The sequence below is a fragment of the Gallinula chloropus genome (genome assembly GCF_964237585.1).
Source record: "Gallinula chloropus genome assembly, chromosome: 1".
NCBI lineage: Eukaryota > Metazoa > Chordata > Aves > Gruiformes > Rallidae > Gallinula > Gallinula chloropus.
This window is the reverse complement of record NC_140085.1, coordinates 141,610,193-141,627,986: the sequence shown is the minus strand read 5'-3', so window position 1 is coordinate 141,627,986 and position 17,794 is coordinate 141,610,193. Positions and strand designations below refer to the sequence as shown.

Here is a 17,794-nt window from a genome sequence, read left to right as displayed (position 1 = left end):
AGTTGCAATATATTTTTATAGTTCCCTTTCCCTTGACATCTTCATGTTAATTCAGACTCTATTTCCTCTTTAAATGAAACAGTAAAAGAATTTCTAAATTTCAGTCATTAAAAAGTGTGCTCAGTTAAATCTTCTTTTGAAAGTACACTAAATTTGTAGCTTGCGATCAGTTGGAGAAGGGAATAACCAAAGCTTTGGGTTTTCTTTTGCCTATTTTTAATTGTTTTTAAGATAAGATTTTCTTCACTTTTTATAACACATGCTTATTTTCACTCTAACCAACTATAATCCTGTTAAAATATTAAACCACTAATAGATCCTAACACAAAAATACACAAGATCACTGTAACATTAATATAATGTGCCAAAATCAGTTCCAATTCCATACAACTTCCTCACATATATCCTATTCATGCCATTAACAACATGGCTGGTACAGCAAGGACTCATATACACATTTTAAAAGTATATAAATGCCCAAGACTGAAACCCTTACTTGTGCTCCATTTACAACATAGGGGAGAAATAAAATCCAAGTGCAAAACATGACTTACTTCCAGTATGATCAGCACGTAAACACCTACTAAGATGATTGATGCAATTGTTACTTGTGCCTCTATATTTGCATGAAGGTATTGATGCTTCATGGATAGAGGAACACTTCCAGGCTCCTGTAAGAAAGCTTGAATGTTTATGAAGATGGTGCCTCTGGTGAAAGAAAGAGAAGTTTTGTTTACTTATGAAATGAAATATTATTAGTTTTACTTATGCATTAATTATATATTGAGCATCTGTAAGTGTATGCATGTGTGCTGTATTTTTACAACTGCAAGCAACTTTTCAATTATTTTCACTCTGTCCCTCTAAATACAATTGTTTGGAAAGTAACTACATTACAAACCAGCCTCATAAATCCATTTAAAAAGCAAGAAGTCATCCCTTCCTACCCCTCTGAAACAGACAGTGATAGATTATTTTTAAAACATTATCTGTTCCTTCATACTCGAGTCCATATAAACTACTGCGTCAATGAATCACTTCTCAGTCTCTCAGCCAACCTGTTCGGTATCTGAAAGGTTCTAGTTGTGATGATTTGCTGGTTTCTTCTTGAACTTAAGGGTAGAGTCCAGTTGTATACCATCTGCAAGAGAGTCACATTTGGCAATATTAACAAACAACTTAAATTAATTCCACCTGACATACAGGGACTTAGGTTTGAGCAAACTTATCCTCATCCCCTCACTCAGACAACGAAGTGAAAAACACCTCCAGAAAGTGATCAAGAATGAGGGTGCCAAATCACATTTTCTGCACTGACTGTAAGAAACATCTAGGGCCACTAGGCTCAGAGATAAAAATACAGTCAACCCCCAAAGACTGCTTGGGGAAAGAAACCTAACAGACATGAGGTACAGATTATGAGAGGCCCAGGACCAATGTCATACCCCCAGACATTATGAAGAGGACATGCTAGAACTTCAGTAAACAGAATCCCTGATTGCCGATCTTCTAGCAAAAAGAAACCAAAAATCTTCAGAGAAGAAACACTTTCTGATACTTTGCCCATTGCTACACACTAATATTAATGCATGTTTAGCCAAATATACTCTTTAAAAGTAGATACAGATAGTATCTCTTTTTTTAATGAAAAGGAACTTTAAAAAACCCTTCAAATTTGGTTAATCGTAGTCTAAGTCCTGACCCTGTCCTGACCCTGTACACCACCAACTGTGCAAAAAACAGCTTCATAAGCCAGCTTGGAGCATCTGACACAGAAAAATGCCTGAGAAGCATACAGGCAAGGAAGTTTATTTCATCTACCTAGTACTTTTACTATTTCAGGACCATTGCTGTTTTGCCAGCAGAGATGGGCCGCTGCAACCATTTGTGTGCTGGCAACGTGAAGGTTCCTTGGGGATCACGGCCTCCAGCACTGGTTACAGCAGCCTCCTCATCATGGATGTGGGCGGTTTAAGAAAATGATTGCCATTAGGATGTTGCTTGCCATGCTGAGGTAATGGGACTAGTCTTTTGTTGTAGAGCATGAGATTGGGTGTAAGAGAGAATACTGTTGGCATTGTTCAGCTGTGCTGTCACTGGTAGAGGCAGGCCATCCTGTCTTGTATACAGGATGAGAGGCAGTTGTTTGTATGTCAGTGCTATTTATTAAATGATGAAGCTCCTCTTTATTTTTCAGTGATGTACAATGACAGGCTGTAAAAGATCCTCCTTCACTGAGTTCTCTGGGAGAGAGCAGCAGGAACTTGTTACAAACAGCATCAACAATGAGAAAGCCGTAAGAGAAATAAAGCCAATAAATGTGACACATGTTTGAGAAAGTAATTTGCAACAAAATGTGAAAATGCATTTCAGTGAGTGCAAAAAGGCACTTTACACTTGTTCCTCTCTTCTAAAACAACTTTTAAGATGTTGCCAGTTTTAAACTTAAGAACTTCCGTGCTAAGTGTCATGAGATATAAGTTTTATAAAATTTTAATATAGGAATCTAAATGAAGCCTTATAAAGACAAAAGAAAATGTAACTTTACTTATTACAATAAGTTTTCTGATGCTGATGTTGGCATGCTTCACAACAGTAAAAAGCACGACTACTTAAACCACAAATTGTTTGGTGAAAGTGTGATGAAAATGGTGACGAAAAAGTAAGTTGTAAAATGCATCCCAGAAAAAGTGCAAGAAAATTCAAAGGCCATCACCTGCTGCTGGCGTCTCCTCCTTGATCCAGCATCTTCAGTCTGGTTGATTTGTACTATAATGTATTCCTCTGTTCGCTGATCAACTACATCTGCTACAAATGGGCCTCCTATGTCTAATTTCAACAGAGCAGCATCATGAGAATCGGTCAGATTCATAGCTGTTAATGAAGTTGTTAAGGTGTAAATTTTCAGTAAAAGTTAGTATAGGCTGTACAAATTACAGGGGAAAAATATACCTCCAAAACAAAAAAAAAACCCAAGTTACATTGAAAAACATATTTTTCACCTAAAATGCTTAAGAATATATGAAAAGAAAAAAATAAATATTTCCTAATAAAACAGGAATTATGCTTTTAGAATAAATACATCAGTCCTTTATTCATAACTTTTGAGATCACTAACGCTTTCAGTTGACACTGTAGACGTACCAAAGCTCCAAAATATCATATGAAGACAGAGAGACAGAGAAGTAAGGCCCTTAAAGTGCTTGTACTGGATGAAAGATTGCATAATTAGCTCAGCAATTTAAACATCACGGGCTTTGCACTGGGAAAAACACTGTGGAAGCTCGAACCATCAGTGTCGTGAGAATTTGCTTTTTGGTCAAAATTTTACTCACAAGTTGTCAAACATCTGAAAGACATCTTTTCAAACCCCTCTCAGTTGGAACGTTCATGGTCTCTTTTTCCTCTAGCCCCCTCGTCTACATTTTCTTTCTTCTTTTCTTGAATATCCAGCATGATCTGTGGTCAAACTACATTCCTAGTCTAATATAATTAAGAAGTCAGCACTCCATGTGCCACAAGTCTATTGAAAGTCTAGCTCTATTAATCTCAATACATCTAGGAATATTTAAACTCAGTATTGTGAGAAGTCCACTTCTGGCATGGTTGAGAAAGAAGTTTCCCAGTAGGGAAGAGGGAAAGCCAAAACTTTTTAACCCTTTACTGTTTTTCTGTTAATATAACAGAGATATAATGTAATTCTTTTGCTACTATACAAGGCTAGATGGAAAAATGAGGCATAACACACAAAAAGAAAAAAAAAATCCTAAGGGAAGAGACTTGATCTTACACATAAATGTTCGGTTGAAATAATTCAACTTAATCACATGCTTAATGGTCTTAACATCTGACATTTAATTGAGTATACTACAAAGAGTGAGTCTGTTGAAAAAAAATGCACAAGATCATGTATCTACCAGAAGGAGTTTCCAAGAAATGTGTTTTATTGCCTATAGAACTTAAAAAATTATAGGACAGACAGAAAAAAACACAGTATAGTTAGAGGAGACACAGAGCAGAGTCATGCCCTGTTTCCCAGTGAGCACCAGTAAGACCATTCATTGCAGACTGGGTGCTAAGGAACAAAGCTGCATAGTATTATGCAGAGGTCTTTCATCTTAGAAAAGAGTTGTTGCTTCTGTCCACATTCCCAGTAGGAAAAGAGATGTCTCTCACACTAATCCAAAAAAGATCCTGCCAGATCTAGTGGCAGCTGAGCAGCCTATGCATTGCAAAATAATATAAATGACACCCACCCTACTTAGCACGTGAGCAGAGCAATCATCACCAGTGTTATTCACATTTCATTCATTAAGAATGAACCTCCCAAGCATCAGTTGGGTTAAAGGAATTGCATGGGAAAGGATAAAAATAAGCTCAGATGCAACAATTCAGGAGGCCAGTTCTGGTCAGGAGAATTTACACACACAGCCCTTAGCAAAACTAAATGCCAATTACAAGTTTTCTTCTGGTGCCGGAGGTTTCAAGTGTGATTTGGCATCACAGTTTTTTATGTCACAACTGATACATAATATTAATCTCAGTTGGAACTATAGCTATACCATTAACAAGAGACATTAATTATACCTTCTAAAAGGCCTGTTGACCTGAAGTCATTAACCCAATGATTTGGGACCCCTCTTGACAGTCTGCCTTTTATTAGGAGTGTAGCCAGTAATTTATGTCTCGAAAAGCTTCAGGTGCATATAATTATGGCAGCTTCCTTTAAAGCAATACTTTTAAAATAAATCTCCTAATTACCCAGATGACACATTCAGGAGCTATTACAAAGGATGCTTAAAATTAAAGAGGGAAAAAATAAAATCTTATTTTCAAGAAGAGTGGTTCCTTCCTTCTTTTCCTATAAACATAATGATACTTAAGATGTTTTTCAATTCCTCTCTGTGCATTTATAAAACTATCAGAAAAAGCCCTACCAAAACAGATTCTCCTTTGCAAGTGGAACTGAACATCATTCACTGGTCTGCATTGAGATTCTGAAATCCCATCAGTTATCTTTTTCCAAACAATTTTTAGTGACTCTGTCATAATTCAGTTGTTAGACTGCAGCAGATCACAGCCTTTATGAAAGGTGGAATCAAAATAAACCAGTAGAAACCTTTAGTCATGCTTATATGAATCAAAATGTGATTTTTTTTATCAAGCTGCTCTTCAGAATATTTTTGTTCTGCCTGATCTTAGTTTTATATTTCCCTTATATTCCTGGGATATGATTTCCTTTATATTTTAACCATTCAGATGTGACTAACTTTGAGGAAAACTGTCTTTTTACTTTATTATCCCCTTTTCTTCTGCAACTTAACCATGCTGGGACTATTTTTTTCTGTACTTTTTTTGGTGGTGTGGCCTCCAGTATGTGCCTTTAAAGGAAAATATTCCTTGACAAGATTTACAACCAGAGCTGTTATTTTTTATTTCACTTCAGCTAAGATGCCTCATTTTTATGTAGTTCCATTCTTGAAATTATATTACTGCTGTGAATTATCCTGTCAAGGGATTTGGGTTTGCGCATCCTTTTTGCACCATTACACAGTGACTGTCTGTATTTACATCTGGCACAAGATTGGGTCCACTGCTCAGACCTAAACCAGGAGCTCTCATTTTATGATCTTGGATTTCTAACTGCTCATAGAAAGTATTGAAGGGTGTGCAAAAGTCACCTCATGCCAATTTTTTTAGCTTAAGTAGACAACATTATGGAATGGGAAGCAGTGGCTCAGCATTTAAATTGTTATTCTTTCACTACAGTCTATACCTCTATACTCTGGACATTTGCATCTGCTTATTCCTTTAAAATCTGTGAAAAGAAGGGGCATTTAAGATGGAATTCATTTCTTGATTTTAGACCACCAGACAAAGACACAAGGAATTACTCATGAGAAGCATCAGTTCTCTCTATTAACTATAAAAAGAGTCTAGGATGACTAACTTGGGTGTAGCTGAGCCCCTCCCCAAATACCAAGTCTCTGCTCTACCCTGCACGATGTTGTTATGGTATGTACAGAACCAGCTGAAAAGCCATGATTGACAGTCTGTCATGCAGGTGGCTGACTTTACGCTTTCCTTAACACCTACTTGCATCACCTTCTCTGCCTACAGTAAAATGTACCTTGAGAATGCTATGCTTATTATTTTTTACCATGATCATGATTTATGTCCAGGTCACTCGTGCTTGTTTCTGTAGGCTATGACCACTTTAAAGAAGTCATTTTGCCTGTGTCTTAGCATCTATTTTTACACCTTGTCTTTAAACTGGGGCTATATCTGCCTTGTTCTCTGCAGTATTCTCTTATGATGTTCAAGCCCTGTTTGTAGTTTATGAGGTTGTTTTTACATCATCCCTTCCCAGTGTACCAAGTTGAGCCCTGTGCTATTCTATACCTATTGGTTTTCCCATCTGAAGAATCATCTGTGGGTTTAGAGCTTTTTCTCCTCTTTGGTATGTCAGCAATCTGGTTCCATTTTTTCCTACATTGGATCCATCCTTTCTCTCTGTGCTCCATCAGTTCTAGATGTTTTGTGAGATCTTAATAAACCCTCTTTTTTACACTATTTTCTCAACGATGCCTTGAGATTCTGCTTCTTTGCCTGCGTCTGCACACGGTCCTGGCCTTCATCCATCAACTTAGCAGCTTGAACATTGCTTGCAGTCCAAAATGCTTAGTAAGTTTCTAGCAGCACCAACAAACATAAATTATTTATAAATGTGTTTTGCAAGGAAAAATGACAAAGTGTCTGACAGTAGAGAACTAGAGTTACAATTTTTTAAAAAAATCTAAGGGGAAAAAGTTCTAAAAGTATTAAAGATGTTGTTTTATTCATTATGTTAATTCATGCTTCCTGGGAGAAGAACCCATTTTAAGGATCTCCACATAATTTTATAAACCTGTTAAAATATGACTATATTCTTTGCTGATAGTCTCTACATACCTCTGGTTCAGGGAATAGGAACAGTGATTTTCAGTGTCATGGTCATGGCATGATTACAAGTATTCCTAGTGACCTTTTCTTACTCCATGATTAACAACAGTTGCACCAATCATTAGAATTCATGCAGCTTCAGCAAGGAATTTGGTAATAAGATGAGCACATTTACCCATCTTATGTCTACTTGGTCTAGAGCCTCCCCATCAACTTCCATATGTGGAATTGCTCTCAATAGTTCCACTGAATCCAAATGAAATGAGAAATCTAGCCTGTGATATAAATTTCAAGATTTTTTTTTTTCTATTGAGATACATCTATTTTCTGCATTTGAGATCTTAATCCTGGATTGGATGTGGTAAAAGCTCCCAGAGCTGCTGAGGAGGGAGGAAAGTCAGTGAAAAGGGATACTGACTACACGCTCTCTGATTTGGACTGATCAGACAGCTGTTCAGCCATGACTTCAGATGATGTATTTTCATTAAGTTTTGTTTTGTACATAAAGAGCAAGTGAGTAAGAAACCCTTCACACTGAGTGCTGTGCAAATATATACCTTGCAAAATGTCACCCCTTGCTCCGAAAAATTTGCTGAGGAGATATCAAACATTCAAAGTAAACAATCATTTCAGGACTGAAAGGCTTTAAAATATGTTTATAAAAATGCAAGACTCTTGGCCAGACTCAGAAGGAATTCACAATTCACTCCCCAGTGATCATCAGGTTTCTGGTCCAAGAGAAGGAAGTTCTGAGTGAAAAAAGAAAATGAAATTGCTTCACCTTCAGTGATCTAACTTTCCCTTGCTTATAACAGGTACTGGCACAAGTACAGAGAGGTTTGAGAGGGAAGCAAACAAGACTGTTACTGAAATACTTGTCAGGGAGAGAGTAAAGATGGAAACTGACAGCTCAATGTCTTAGGTGTGAGACCCTTTGCACAGAAATGTGCTGGAAGGAGATTGACCTTTTCTTGTAAAAAGAAAATATTTTTAGTATTGAGAAGCATAGAAATAGCAATAATTGTATCAAGTTGAGTGAAAGAAAAGAAGGCACTGCACCTGGAAGACAGAAGCTTCTTTCAATGACAGTGAGGTAGCATACAGTGTGATTGTATAATTCCTCAATAGTATCCATGACTCCCCATTACTTTTTAATTTCATAAAGCCTTTTTCAATTCAAGAAGCTAAAGCACACTTCTGCTCCAGCTGTCTGTTCCCCATTGTTGGAGAAAAAAATGAAAATTTTGCTTAGATCAGGGCAGAAGTTACTGGAAATGAAGGAACAAATGCAGAGTACATTTAGCATTTCAGAAGGTTCTTCAAGTCTGAAGTTGTGGAGAAAAAGCATCTTTCTCATTCTCCCTTTGGTCAACCATTTAATGTAGAGAAGCTACCAGAAGGTTTGAATGTCCAAACAATAAATAAAAATGTTCATGTCTTAGAATAGGTACCTGTAACTAAACTAAGAATTTATTCAGACTCTATGTATCTTTTTCTATTTTTATGATCTGCTTTCCAAAGGCACATCATCTTATTCATTATTGATGGTCCCCACTTAACATACAGCCTTTGAGCAAAATATCTGAAAATACTTCACACAGTTACATCAATGTGGGTATTGAATCTTGCTTCCTTGAGCCAGGGTTCAGTATAAACTTACTACTTGCTGGTATTAAAGAGCTGCCTGTTAGAATTTATAAGCCAATAAATCTCAAGCATTGTCAAAAAGGAACAAAATTATCATTGTTTTTCAAAAAGTGAGGTAAATCCACTGAATTTGTATCTGGTAATAATAAGGAAATCAGTATACAAGAAAAACAAAACCAAAACCCAACCTTACAAACTCAAAAAGCTTCTATTAATTCATAGGACTCAAGATGATGTTTTCAGAAACTTCAGCCAACACACCTCAGTGCTACATGCCAGGTTTGTATCCATGGAGAGGTGCAAAACAAATACAGTGGGCTAATTAGAACAAAAAAAAAAAAAAAGTAATGGGAAGAAAGACAGAATAAATCCAAACAAGATAAAGGTATGGAAACATAAACAGGAATAAGAGCAAGTGGAAAGTGCTAGAAGGATGTCATTTAAAAGGCAGGTCACCTAGCTAATGCAGGTCTCTCCCAGCACCAGAGAGAGAAATTCCTGCCTTTGAGCAAGCCTGGGGTGAAATGGGCATGACAGAATAAACCACAAATATCTAAGTGATACCAGGATGACAAGGGATATGAAGTCCAAAGGGGACCACTCCGTTTTTAAAAGTATTTCAAACTTTCTTGGTTTTGATTTTTTTTCCTAGTGTATGCAGACACACTGTATGCATGAACATATATCCATGACACACACATCAATGTGTAGGGACTTTTCTGGAAAGAAATAGAAATGAAAGGAAGGAATTTTTTTAGAAAAATAGTATACCAAGTTTAGAACCTATTCAACACTTCTTAACAGCTTCTGAGGCATGAGCAAATGGCAACAAGTGCTCATTTGCATAATTTGGCATCATGTGAGCTAAGAGACTTATTTCCCTCCCCCAAAGCAGTGTCAGGCTGTACCTTCTCAGGGTTTTGTGACAAGGACTACTGCATCACACCTGCCAGCCTACCATGAAGTTCCTGTGGAATTCAGAGAGTAGCACCTAAACATCTACTGGGAATGCTGCAGTCTGTCAGCCAGAGTAAATCACATCCCCAACACTGCTGTGGGAATAGTTTACCTTATCCAAGCCCAGCCAAAAAGGTGAATATTTTCTTCACTGTGAAACACAGCAGAGGACAACCACAGGAGCTTACTTCTTTGCAAATGAAGACTGGCAGGAACAGTGAGATGACATTCAGAATTGCTTGTGCCTTTTCCAAACCTCATTTAGAAATGCAATCTTACTCCTTGACCCTTCTGCTTGAATTATGACATCACCTTGAAAATGAAGCATGGCTTTGCTGGATTGCTTGTCTCTCACGTATTTCTTACCCCAACTCAGTGACCTCAGGTATGGGACAGAACATCCAGTTTTTAATACACATGATACAAACTAAGAAGCTTCAGCTCCAGGTTTGTCAAGTAAGAAAGGGGAATGCTATATGCTGCCTTACATCTATTTGGCTCAAAACATTGTGACATGTGAAATATAGGAGGAACACCTGTTTGTACTCAAATCCCAGTCCCACCAGCACTTCGCTGAAACAAACCAAAGGAGTAACTGGTTGCAGAGTCAATGCATACAATGCAGCAGCTGTGGTTCCAGCCCAGAATCTCTGGAAAGAAAGGAAATCCTCAAGATATAATATGACACTTGAGTAAAACTTGAACTTGAGGACTCACTGCCAATGCACTCTCATTCGGCAGACTGGGCTACGACAGCCCTAGTGCTGTTCAACACATATACAGGGGCCTTCACCAACAGTTTGAAGAAGGAGAAAAATATCTATGTGAACAGGATATTGATGGGAGTTTACAGTTTTAGTTGTCACTGGCCCTACCAAATGTTTACTTGTTTTCTTCCCAAAAAATCAATCTCAGCTTTTAATTATAAATAGCCCTCAAACACTAACCTTTTCTCCTTCATTTACCCTACTAATTATTCTGTTATATTGTGTCATTATTGGTGACAACGAGAATGCTAATAATGAAATCTAGTTACAATACACTCTCCCTTTAAAAAGACATGGAACTGTCCAGTTAAATAGAAAAAATAAAATAAGAAACAGCATTTCAAAAATTAAATCCTACCACACTTTTTCAAAGCAAGACATCTCCCAGGAGCTTGTGAAATATATCTGTGTGAATCATCTTTTAACACTGGTGAAATAAGAGCCAAGCAGATTGCAGAGCAGACTGATTAAGTTAGAAAGACAGTGGAACAAGAAATGTCATTTATTTGCAAAATTTTTCATTTGTTTACTAACTGAATGCTCATCCCTCAAAGAGTCTTCACATTCAGGTCTGCATTCACCTGCAATGAATCATTTTTATTTTGGGTTACTCTACTGCTTGGCTTTTTTAACAGTTTCTTGGCAATCTGCAGGCTTAAATTCACTATGGAGCCATTTTGCATGGAAAATTTGTAAAGGAATCTGCACCTCCACTGAAAAAGATATCTACAGATCTATAAATCCATGCAAATGTCTGGGCTAAGTTGTTCTGGAAACATATCCATGAATCATATAGTTTCCTGCTGTTGAAGTTCCCTGGCTAGAGTCATGGTCCAAGTATACCTTACAGATATGTTACAGATGGTAGTATACAGCTGGTCTGGGGTGCAGCTGCTGCAGCTATTTGCATATCCTAGCCATGGTCCCATCTGTTTTCTGGACAGGCTGGAGAAGTGGGCCCAGGTGAACCTCAGGAGGTTCAAAAAAGCCAAGTGAAGGGTCCTGCACCTGGGTTGGGACAATCCATGTTATGCATACAGATAGGGAGATGATGTGCTGGAAAGTAGCCCTGAGGAAAAGGACTTGCAGGTACACATGGATGAAAAGCTGGATGTGAGCAACCCATGTGCATCTGCAGCCCACAAGGCCAACTGCATCCTGCGCTGCATCAAAAGAAGTGTGGTCAGCATATAAAGAGAGGTGATTCTGCCCCTCTGCTCTGGTGAGACCTCACCTGGAGTACTGTGAGCAGCTTTGGAGCCCTCAGCACAAGAAGGATATGGACCTGTTGGAGCGTCCAGAGGAAGGACACAAAAATGATCAGAAAGCTGGAGCACGTCTCCTGTGAGAACAGCTTGAGTGGGCTTGTTCAGCTTGGAGAAGAGAAGGCTCTGGGGAGACCTTACAGAGGCCTTCCAGTTCCTGAAAGGTGTCTATGAGAAAGCTGGGGAAGAACTGTTCACAAGGACACGAAGAAATAGGACAAGGGGTAATGTTTTTAAACTAGAAAAGGGGAGATTTAGGCTGAATATTAGGAAAACTTCTTCTATCTAAGGGTGGTAGATCACCGGAACAGGTTGCCCAGATTGGTGTTGGAGGCCCCATTCCTGGAGACATTCAAGGTCAGGCTTGATGTGGCTCTGAGCAACCTGATCTAGTGAAGATGTCCCTGCCTTTAAAGGTCCCTTCCAACCTAACACATTCTATGATTCTATGATTCTGGGCCTTGATCCCACTGGCTCCTCAACCCACTCAACCCACTTCCACACTCTTGGCTTCATGCAGAGGCTGGACATTGGATGGGCACCACAAGGCACCCCAGACAGCTATCATTCAGTATGACTTGGCTAGGGAGCATGAATGCAGCCTGTACCAGTGGACAAGCCTAAGTGCAGCCCAGGCTCTGAGGACACCCAGTCTTCTCAGGTTAGGAGACAGAAAACATCCACCCCCTGAAACAGCTTATCAATGAAATTTCAGTTCTGTGAGTTGTGGTTTTTTTCAATGAAAGAAGGATACAGAAGCTCTCCAGAGGTGATACAGCCAACATCTGCCAGGACACACCTTGATCTGGATAAATGCAAAATAAAATCTAGGGCAAGGATAAAAACAAGCATTCATTAACAACACAAACTAAAAATGCCTGCTAAACCTATCTCAAATACTTATATAAGACTCTTTCAAACTGTACATTAAATTGTAAGATTGCTTTCAGTATTTTCAGATATACTGAAAGTACTGACCACAGCTGAAAAGCAGCCCTTATTAGCTAAAACCAAACATCACTCCTCATTTTGAACTAATTCTAAGGAATTGGGGGGGGGGGGGGGGGAAAGGAGGATGGCAAATTCAATACTTACAGAGCAGACAACTACAAAGATAAAGAGGCCTGCAACTTTTAGGAATTTTAGACAGCACCTGAAACATAAGAAACATGTATTTACTATATGTCTAGTTTAAAGCAAATCATTTCTATTCTCTTAAGAGCTCTGACATTTCAGAAGCATCGTGGTGAGTGAGCACTTATTGGTGATAATATACCACACCAGAGTATGGACACCAACTAAAAAGGGTTAGCAGAGGCTTTGGAAGCCTTGGTGACTGTAAGAGTCTGCTGCCAGCCGGGTGTCATTGGACAGGAAGGAGGTTTTACCCCTTGGGCTACAGTATGAGCTGGTGCTGGGATCTGGAGCCACTTCTGCTATTGCTGGCCCCCAACAGACCCAGAGCCCCATCAACTCACCCTGATTTCACCCAGGGAAGCAAAGGAGCATTGCCACTGCACAGAAGTGGCACAACCAAGCACAAAGCATAGATTGTTGCACACAGGGGCTGGTGTCATGAATGACCTCCTCAAAGCTGCACTTCTAATATGCTTCCTGAAAGGTACTGGGAAAAGACGATTTGAAGAGAAGAACCAGCTTTAAGAATTTCCTGGGTTTAAAGTGTCTCTTTAAAATCAAATACACTTCATGAGTATCTCTAGATAAAACAACTAAAAAACTAGATAGATTTTTTTCCATAACACATCTGTCCCCTGTGCTCCAGTTCTGGAGACTCGATGCCATCAAATCTTCTGAAGTGTCGGAGCTTACTGCTGAGTGGGTTAAGCAAGAATAATTCTGAATGAATAAGTGGATGTTGAAATAACACACTTTTGAGTGAGAGCTCTTAAGATTTGGCACTTTTAAATTACCATTTTTTCTTAATCTTAGTGTAAAAAGCAACTCAACTAATTACTTTCTGGTTGCCCATCAGTATGTTAAACAGATAACTTAATATTACAGAATGTTTTTTAGTGATTTGTCCTTATTTCAGCTTTTCATTAACTGAAAGCATTGATGTTCTTATTCCATTTTTCCAAAAGTAAACATTCAAACATTGCTTTTCTGACAGAATGACAAATGTAAGGTTTGATTTAAGCCTCATGACAAGCAAGGAAAACATTTCAAGTTACTAGGATAATTAGTTGAGAAGGGAACAGTGCGATAAATAACTGTATTGGTAACTGCTATAGAACAAAATATTAAAGCAAAGTAGTCAGAAGAGTCAGACATAATTTTCAATCACAGTGGAAGTAAGTCCCTAAATCAAGTTCATTGACTGAAAGCAACATGAGTGACTGGAGGCCCTTTTTCAAAAAACAGTGTTTTCTAAAGATCACTTCCTCTTTAGAATTCGCCAAACAGGCAGATAAAAACACAGCAGTTAATAAACATATACTACCCACAGACAAACAGGTATAAAGGGGATACAATATCCTATGAAACGCAAGAGGTGGCAACTTTGCACAAACGTTGTACAGCATAAAAATCTAGAGAAAGCAGAGAAAGAGGGGAAGCCAGTTAGGTAACTTCTTCCAGAAATGCCAGGTAGCCCTGCTCTACAGAAAACCAAAGTGACAGAAAGAATGAAGAAGTTGTGCAAACCGTGGAAAATACCTAGTGCCAGCTTAGTTATGCATCCACTATCCTGCTTGTCTGTTCTCCCTATCTCAACATTACAGCTCTATTTCGGTATTTTTTGAGAATTTGTAATGAATTATTAAAGCCCAGTCCAGACTGATTTAGTTTTAATGTACTTGATATTTTCTGTTTGCACTTCCAAGTTAACATTTCTAATAATAGCAGTAATTCAAGTTATTATTGAAAAAAGAAACAGCAATAACTTGGTTTAAAGACATAAAAGAAATCAAAAAGCATTAATTAAGCCTTTATAAATTCATAACCGCTTGTCTGTAAATAACAGAAACTCATCTAAAGGAGCTGGCAAGATGTAATAAAAAAGCTTTTGGAAATGGTTATTTTATTAAATGTAGAATTCAGAAGGCTCTTTTCCTCCCTTCTGTTTGTTTTCATGGCGTTTTGTATTAGGGAAGCAGCGCTTTTAACAGCTTACAGTTGAGAAGTGATCAGCCTTTGACTCGCCCGAGGTTTGCAATCTGTCTCTTCCTACAGCACTAATCTGGCACAGCGATGCAAGTACAAACCCTGTGCCAAATCCTGTGCTGATATATATATGCCTCCGGCTCAATCCTATTTGACTTCAGTTGGAAATGTATGAAGTATAAATCTATGCAGGATTTCACCCCCCTGTTACAAACCAAATGTTTTTTAGTCTGATCTGCATGTGGTGCTGAGCAGTTTAACTCCCATTTATTATCTCAGCGGAGCTATGCTGATTTACAGCAGCCAAGAAGCTGGCTCCATATGTAAAACCCACGCTATACCTATGAAAATATTTCACAGGGAGGTTTGCCAGAGCAATGTGCTGCTCTCCAGATCATAAAACTACGCTGTGCTGGAAACAATGGATTCTACGCTCCCACTTGATGCTTTTTGTTCCATCAAATACCAGGGAAATCTACTGCGAGCATGAAGAAAGACGCCTGCCAAACTTCTTCACATCTGCTCATATTGCACTAATTGCAGCCATTGAAATTCTCCTGCTCCATTTGTTCAGCAGCAGTGCAGGAGAGTGGCGCTCCACACGATACCGTATGCACAGTGAAAGGAGGAAAACAATTGCCAAGTGATGAGCTAAGACAACTCTCAGACTGGGAAGGGATGCACGGACATCGCGTTTGAAAGGCTCCGCGGACCAGCACAGAGGCACAGATGTGCAACGTTGGGCTCCACACAAGTCTTCAGGGCTACATGCAGAGGCCAAACCATACCAGCAAAAAGTGTTGAAACTCTGGCTGGGGCAGAGAGAATTAGTATCCAAGATTAAAGGGTCTGCTTGTTAACTCCCAGGCAAAAATACTCTGAGAAAATTTTAATTTAAACTCTTATCACATCGATATCTGTTAATATATTCACAGATTCAATTTCCTCCATGCCTGAATGAGGTAAAAGAGTACTTTGGACTAAATGATGTACTTAAGGACAGAGAAATGCTCTGCTATATTTTGCATTGTATGTATGGGAAAAACTACCACAATGATTAGAGAAAGACTGTGTTAGATATGTATTTTGATTAAAGTGAAGCATTTCATAACAATGGTAAAACACTGAAGAATAAAGCTGTGGACTTTTAAGGGGCTTTTAAGAAATGTTTTTAAAGAAATGTTAAAAGCCATGTAGAAATTCTGTAATTACAAATTTAGAATAGGTGCTACGCCCAGTGCTTACAAGACCAAAGGGCTATAATCAATTTCACCACAGTTTATTTATCAGCTAACACTCCATATACATACTGTACCTTGCCAATGACATTTTATTCATTTGCAGAAAATAAATAATTTTCTAGACATCTATAATTTACAAAATAATCCCTGCAGAAAATAAAAAAAAGTGGAAAAAGAAATTAATGTTTGAATTCAGACCTCATCTTTGATAAATTGAACTTGACATGAAGGTTGTCCAAGATTTCATATCTCTCAGAAGAAGCCGATCTGGACAAACTTGTCATTTCACTTCCCAGTTGAAACTTTTGATCAAATTCTGCAGAGCTGTTGTCCCATGAATCATCATCTGTGGTGAAGTCTGGATTATGAAGAGCCATGCACTGCAACCTGTCGCATATTTTCAGTAAACATAATAAAACAAAAAAGTTTATTTCAACAGGTAGTAGATGCAACAGACCTTACATATTCTTAGGTTCCCTGTAAGAGGTTTTAATGGAAAAAAATCATTAAAATATATTTATTCAGCACAGGCTGAGCTCCACTTGGTGACACAGCTGGGTAGACTGGGGAGCAAGGGCAAAGACCCCATGGCATTTTGGTACACCTGGAAGAACCAGCTCTCTGATGCACCAGGTAGATGTACCTCAGGATTTGGTGTGTTAACCCCCTACAAAGACCCTTTCTATAGCTTTGCTGTGTCTTTCAGTGCACCTGATGAAATACCACATGGAGTAAACAGGAGTATACAACTCGCGGTTGCCTATCCTTAGGGCTCTCTAATGGCTCTGGCATCAGACCTTACATCCTTTCTTTCCCTATTTACAGACTTTTCTTTCCATTCAAGATCCTCCAGAGTAATTCTCTGCTCACAACCCCTGCCATTCACTTTATTTCCCAATAGGTTTGGTGTCAGGATATAAGAAAGAACCATGTACAATTAAATAGAGGAGATCTTGGGAAAAAAATTAAAGTAAAATGAAAGAAACTTACCCATTTTCCTCTGAGGAAACCTTCAGTAGTGGTGTCTTCTCTGTAAAGCCAATGTGTTTTGACCTTAAGCTGAATAATTTGGAAAAGTTGAAGTTGTATCTTTGGAGAGAGGAGAAAAACAAAAACCAAAACCAGTAAATCTACAGTACAATGATTTGCTACAGCTCTACAGAATATTTTGTTACAAATGCATCTTGTTAGTTAAATATTCTTTAAGAATGGTGTTCACCTAAATTAAGGCTTTCATTAAGTTTACAGTAGTCGAAGTAGTTAGTTCCTCCTAGGTATGGGGACTCTACTGCATAAAATAATTTATCTTATCTTAGAAGTGGTATCTAATACAGTCAAATAAATTCCCTCTTAATGTCAGAAGAGCAATAAATACCTAACTCACTTGTATTTTAGACAAATTTACGGTGGAACAACTCACTGTACTATTAGTGAAACAAAATTTTTAAGGTAAGTAATACATACATTCATATAAGTTCATAGTAGTATACTGCATAAAATAATAGGACCATTTCTGTCCCACTAATGGCAAATCAGACATGGATCACCAGAAATCTACTAATCTCTACAACAACCTAAGCACCCTTCATATAAGGGAAGAAAGCTTTATCTGAAGTACTTCATCCCTGCAGCACAATCCCGTCCAAAGAGTTTCTGTCAAGCGTTGGTCCTGGTGCTGCAAGTAGTTAACAGAGAGTAAGCTAGATCTTGCCATATTACAGCTTAGCATTGCTAAGAAACCTTTTGATAAGGTATAAATCATGAAACATCTGAAAAGAATGGAGCACAACCCCAGGGGTCCACCTTTGGGGTAGGCTTCTGGGAGACATTAAATAGTTGAGCCATTTAATAG

General features: G+C 38.3%; 1 protein-coding gene across 1 annotated transcript in view; it reads right to left on the bottom strand.

Moving 5' to 3' along the window:
- OCA2 (OCA2 melanosomal transmembrane protein) overlaps positions 1–17,794 on the bottom strand; it is a gene marked incomplete at both ends in the record, with an annotated part of 183,971 nt that overhangs the window by 143,386 nt on the left and 22,791 nt on the right. Inside the window, 7 exons of the mRNA XM_084279046.1 lie at positions 555–708; positions 1,059–1,141; positions 2,717–2,874; positions 12,333–12,405; positions 12,674–12,731; positions 16,141–16,329; positions 16,933–17,031. Coding sequence (XP_084135172.1) covers positions 555–708; positions 1,059–1,141; positions 2,717–2,874; positions 12,333–12,405; positions 12,674–12,731; positions 16,141–16,329; positions 16,933–17,031 — 814 coding nt within the window. The remainder of the gene's footprint in view (positions 1–554; positions 709–1,058; positions 1,142–2,716; positions 2,875–12,332; positions 12,406–12,673; positions 12,732–16,140; positions 16,330–16,932; positions 17,032–17,794) is intronic.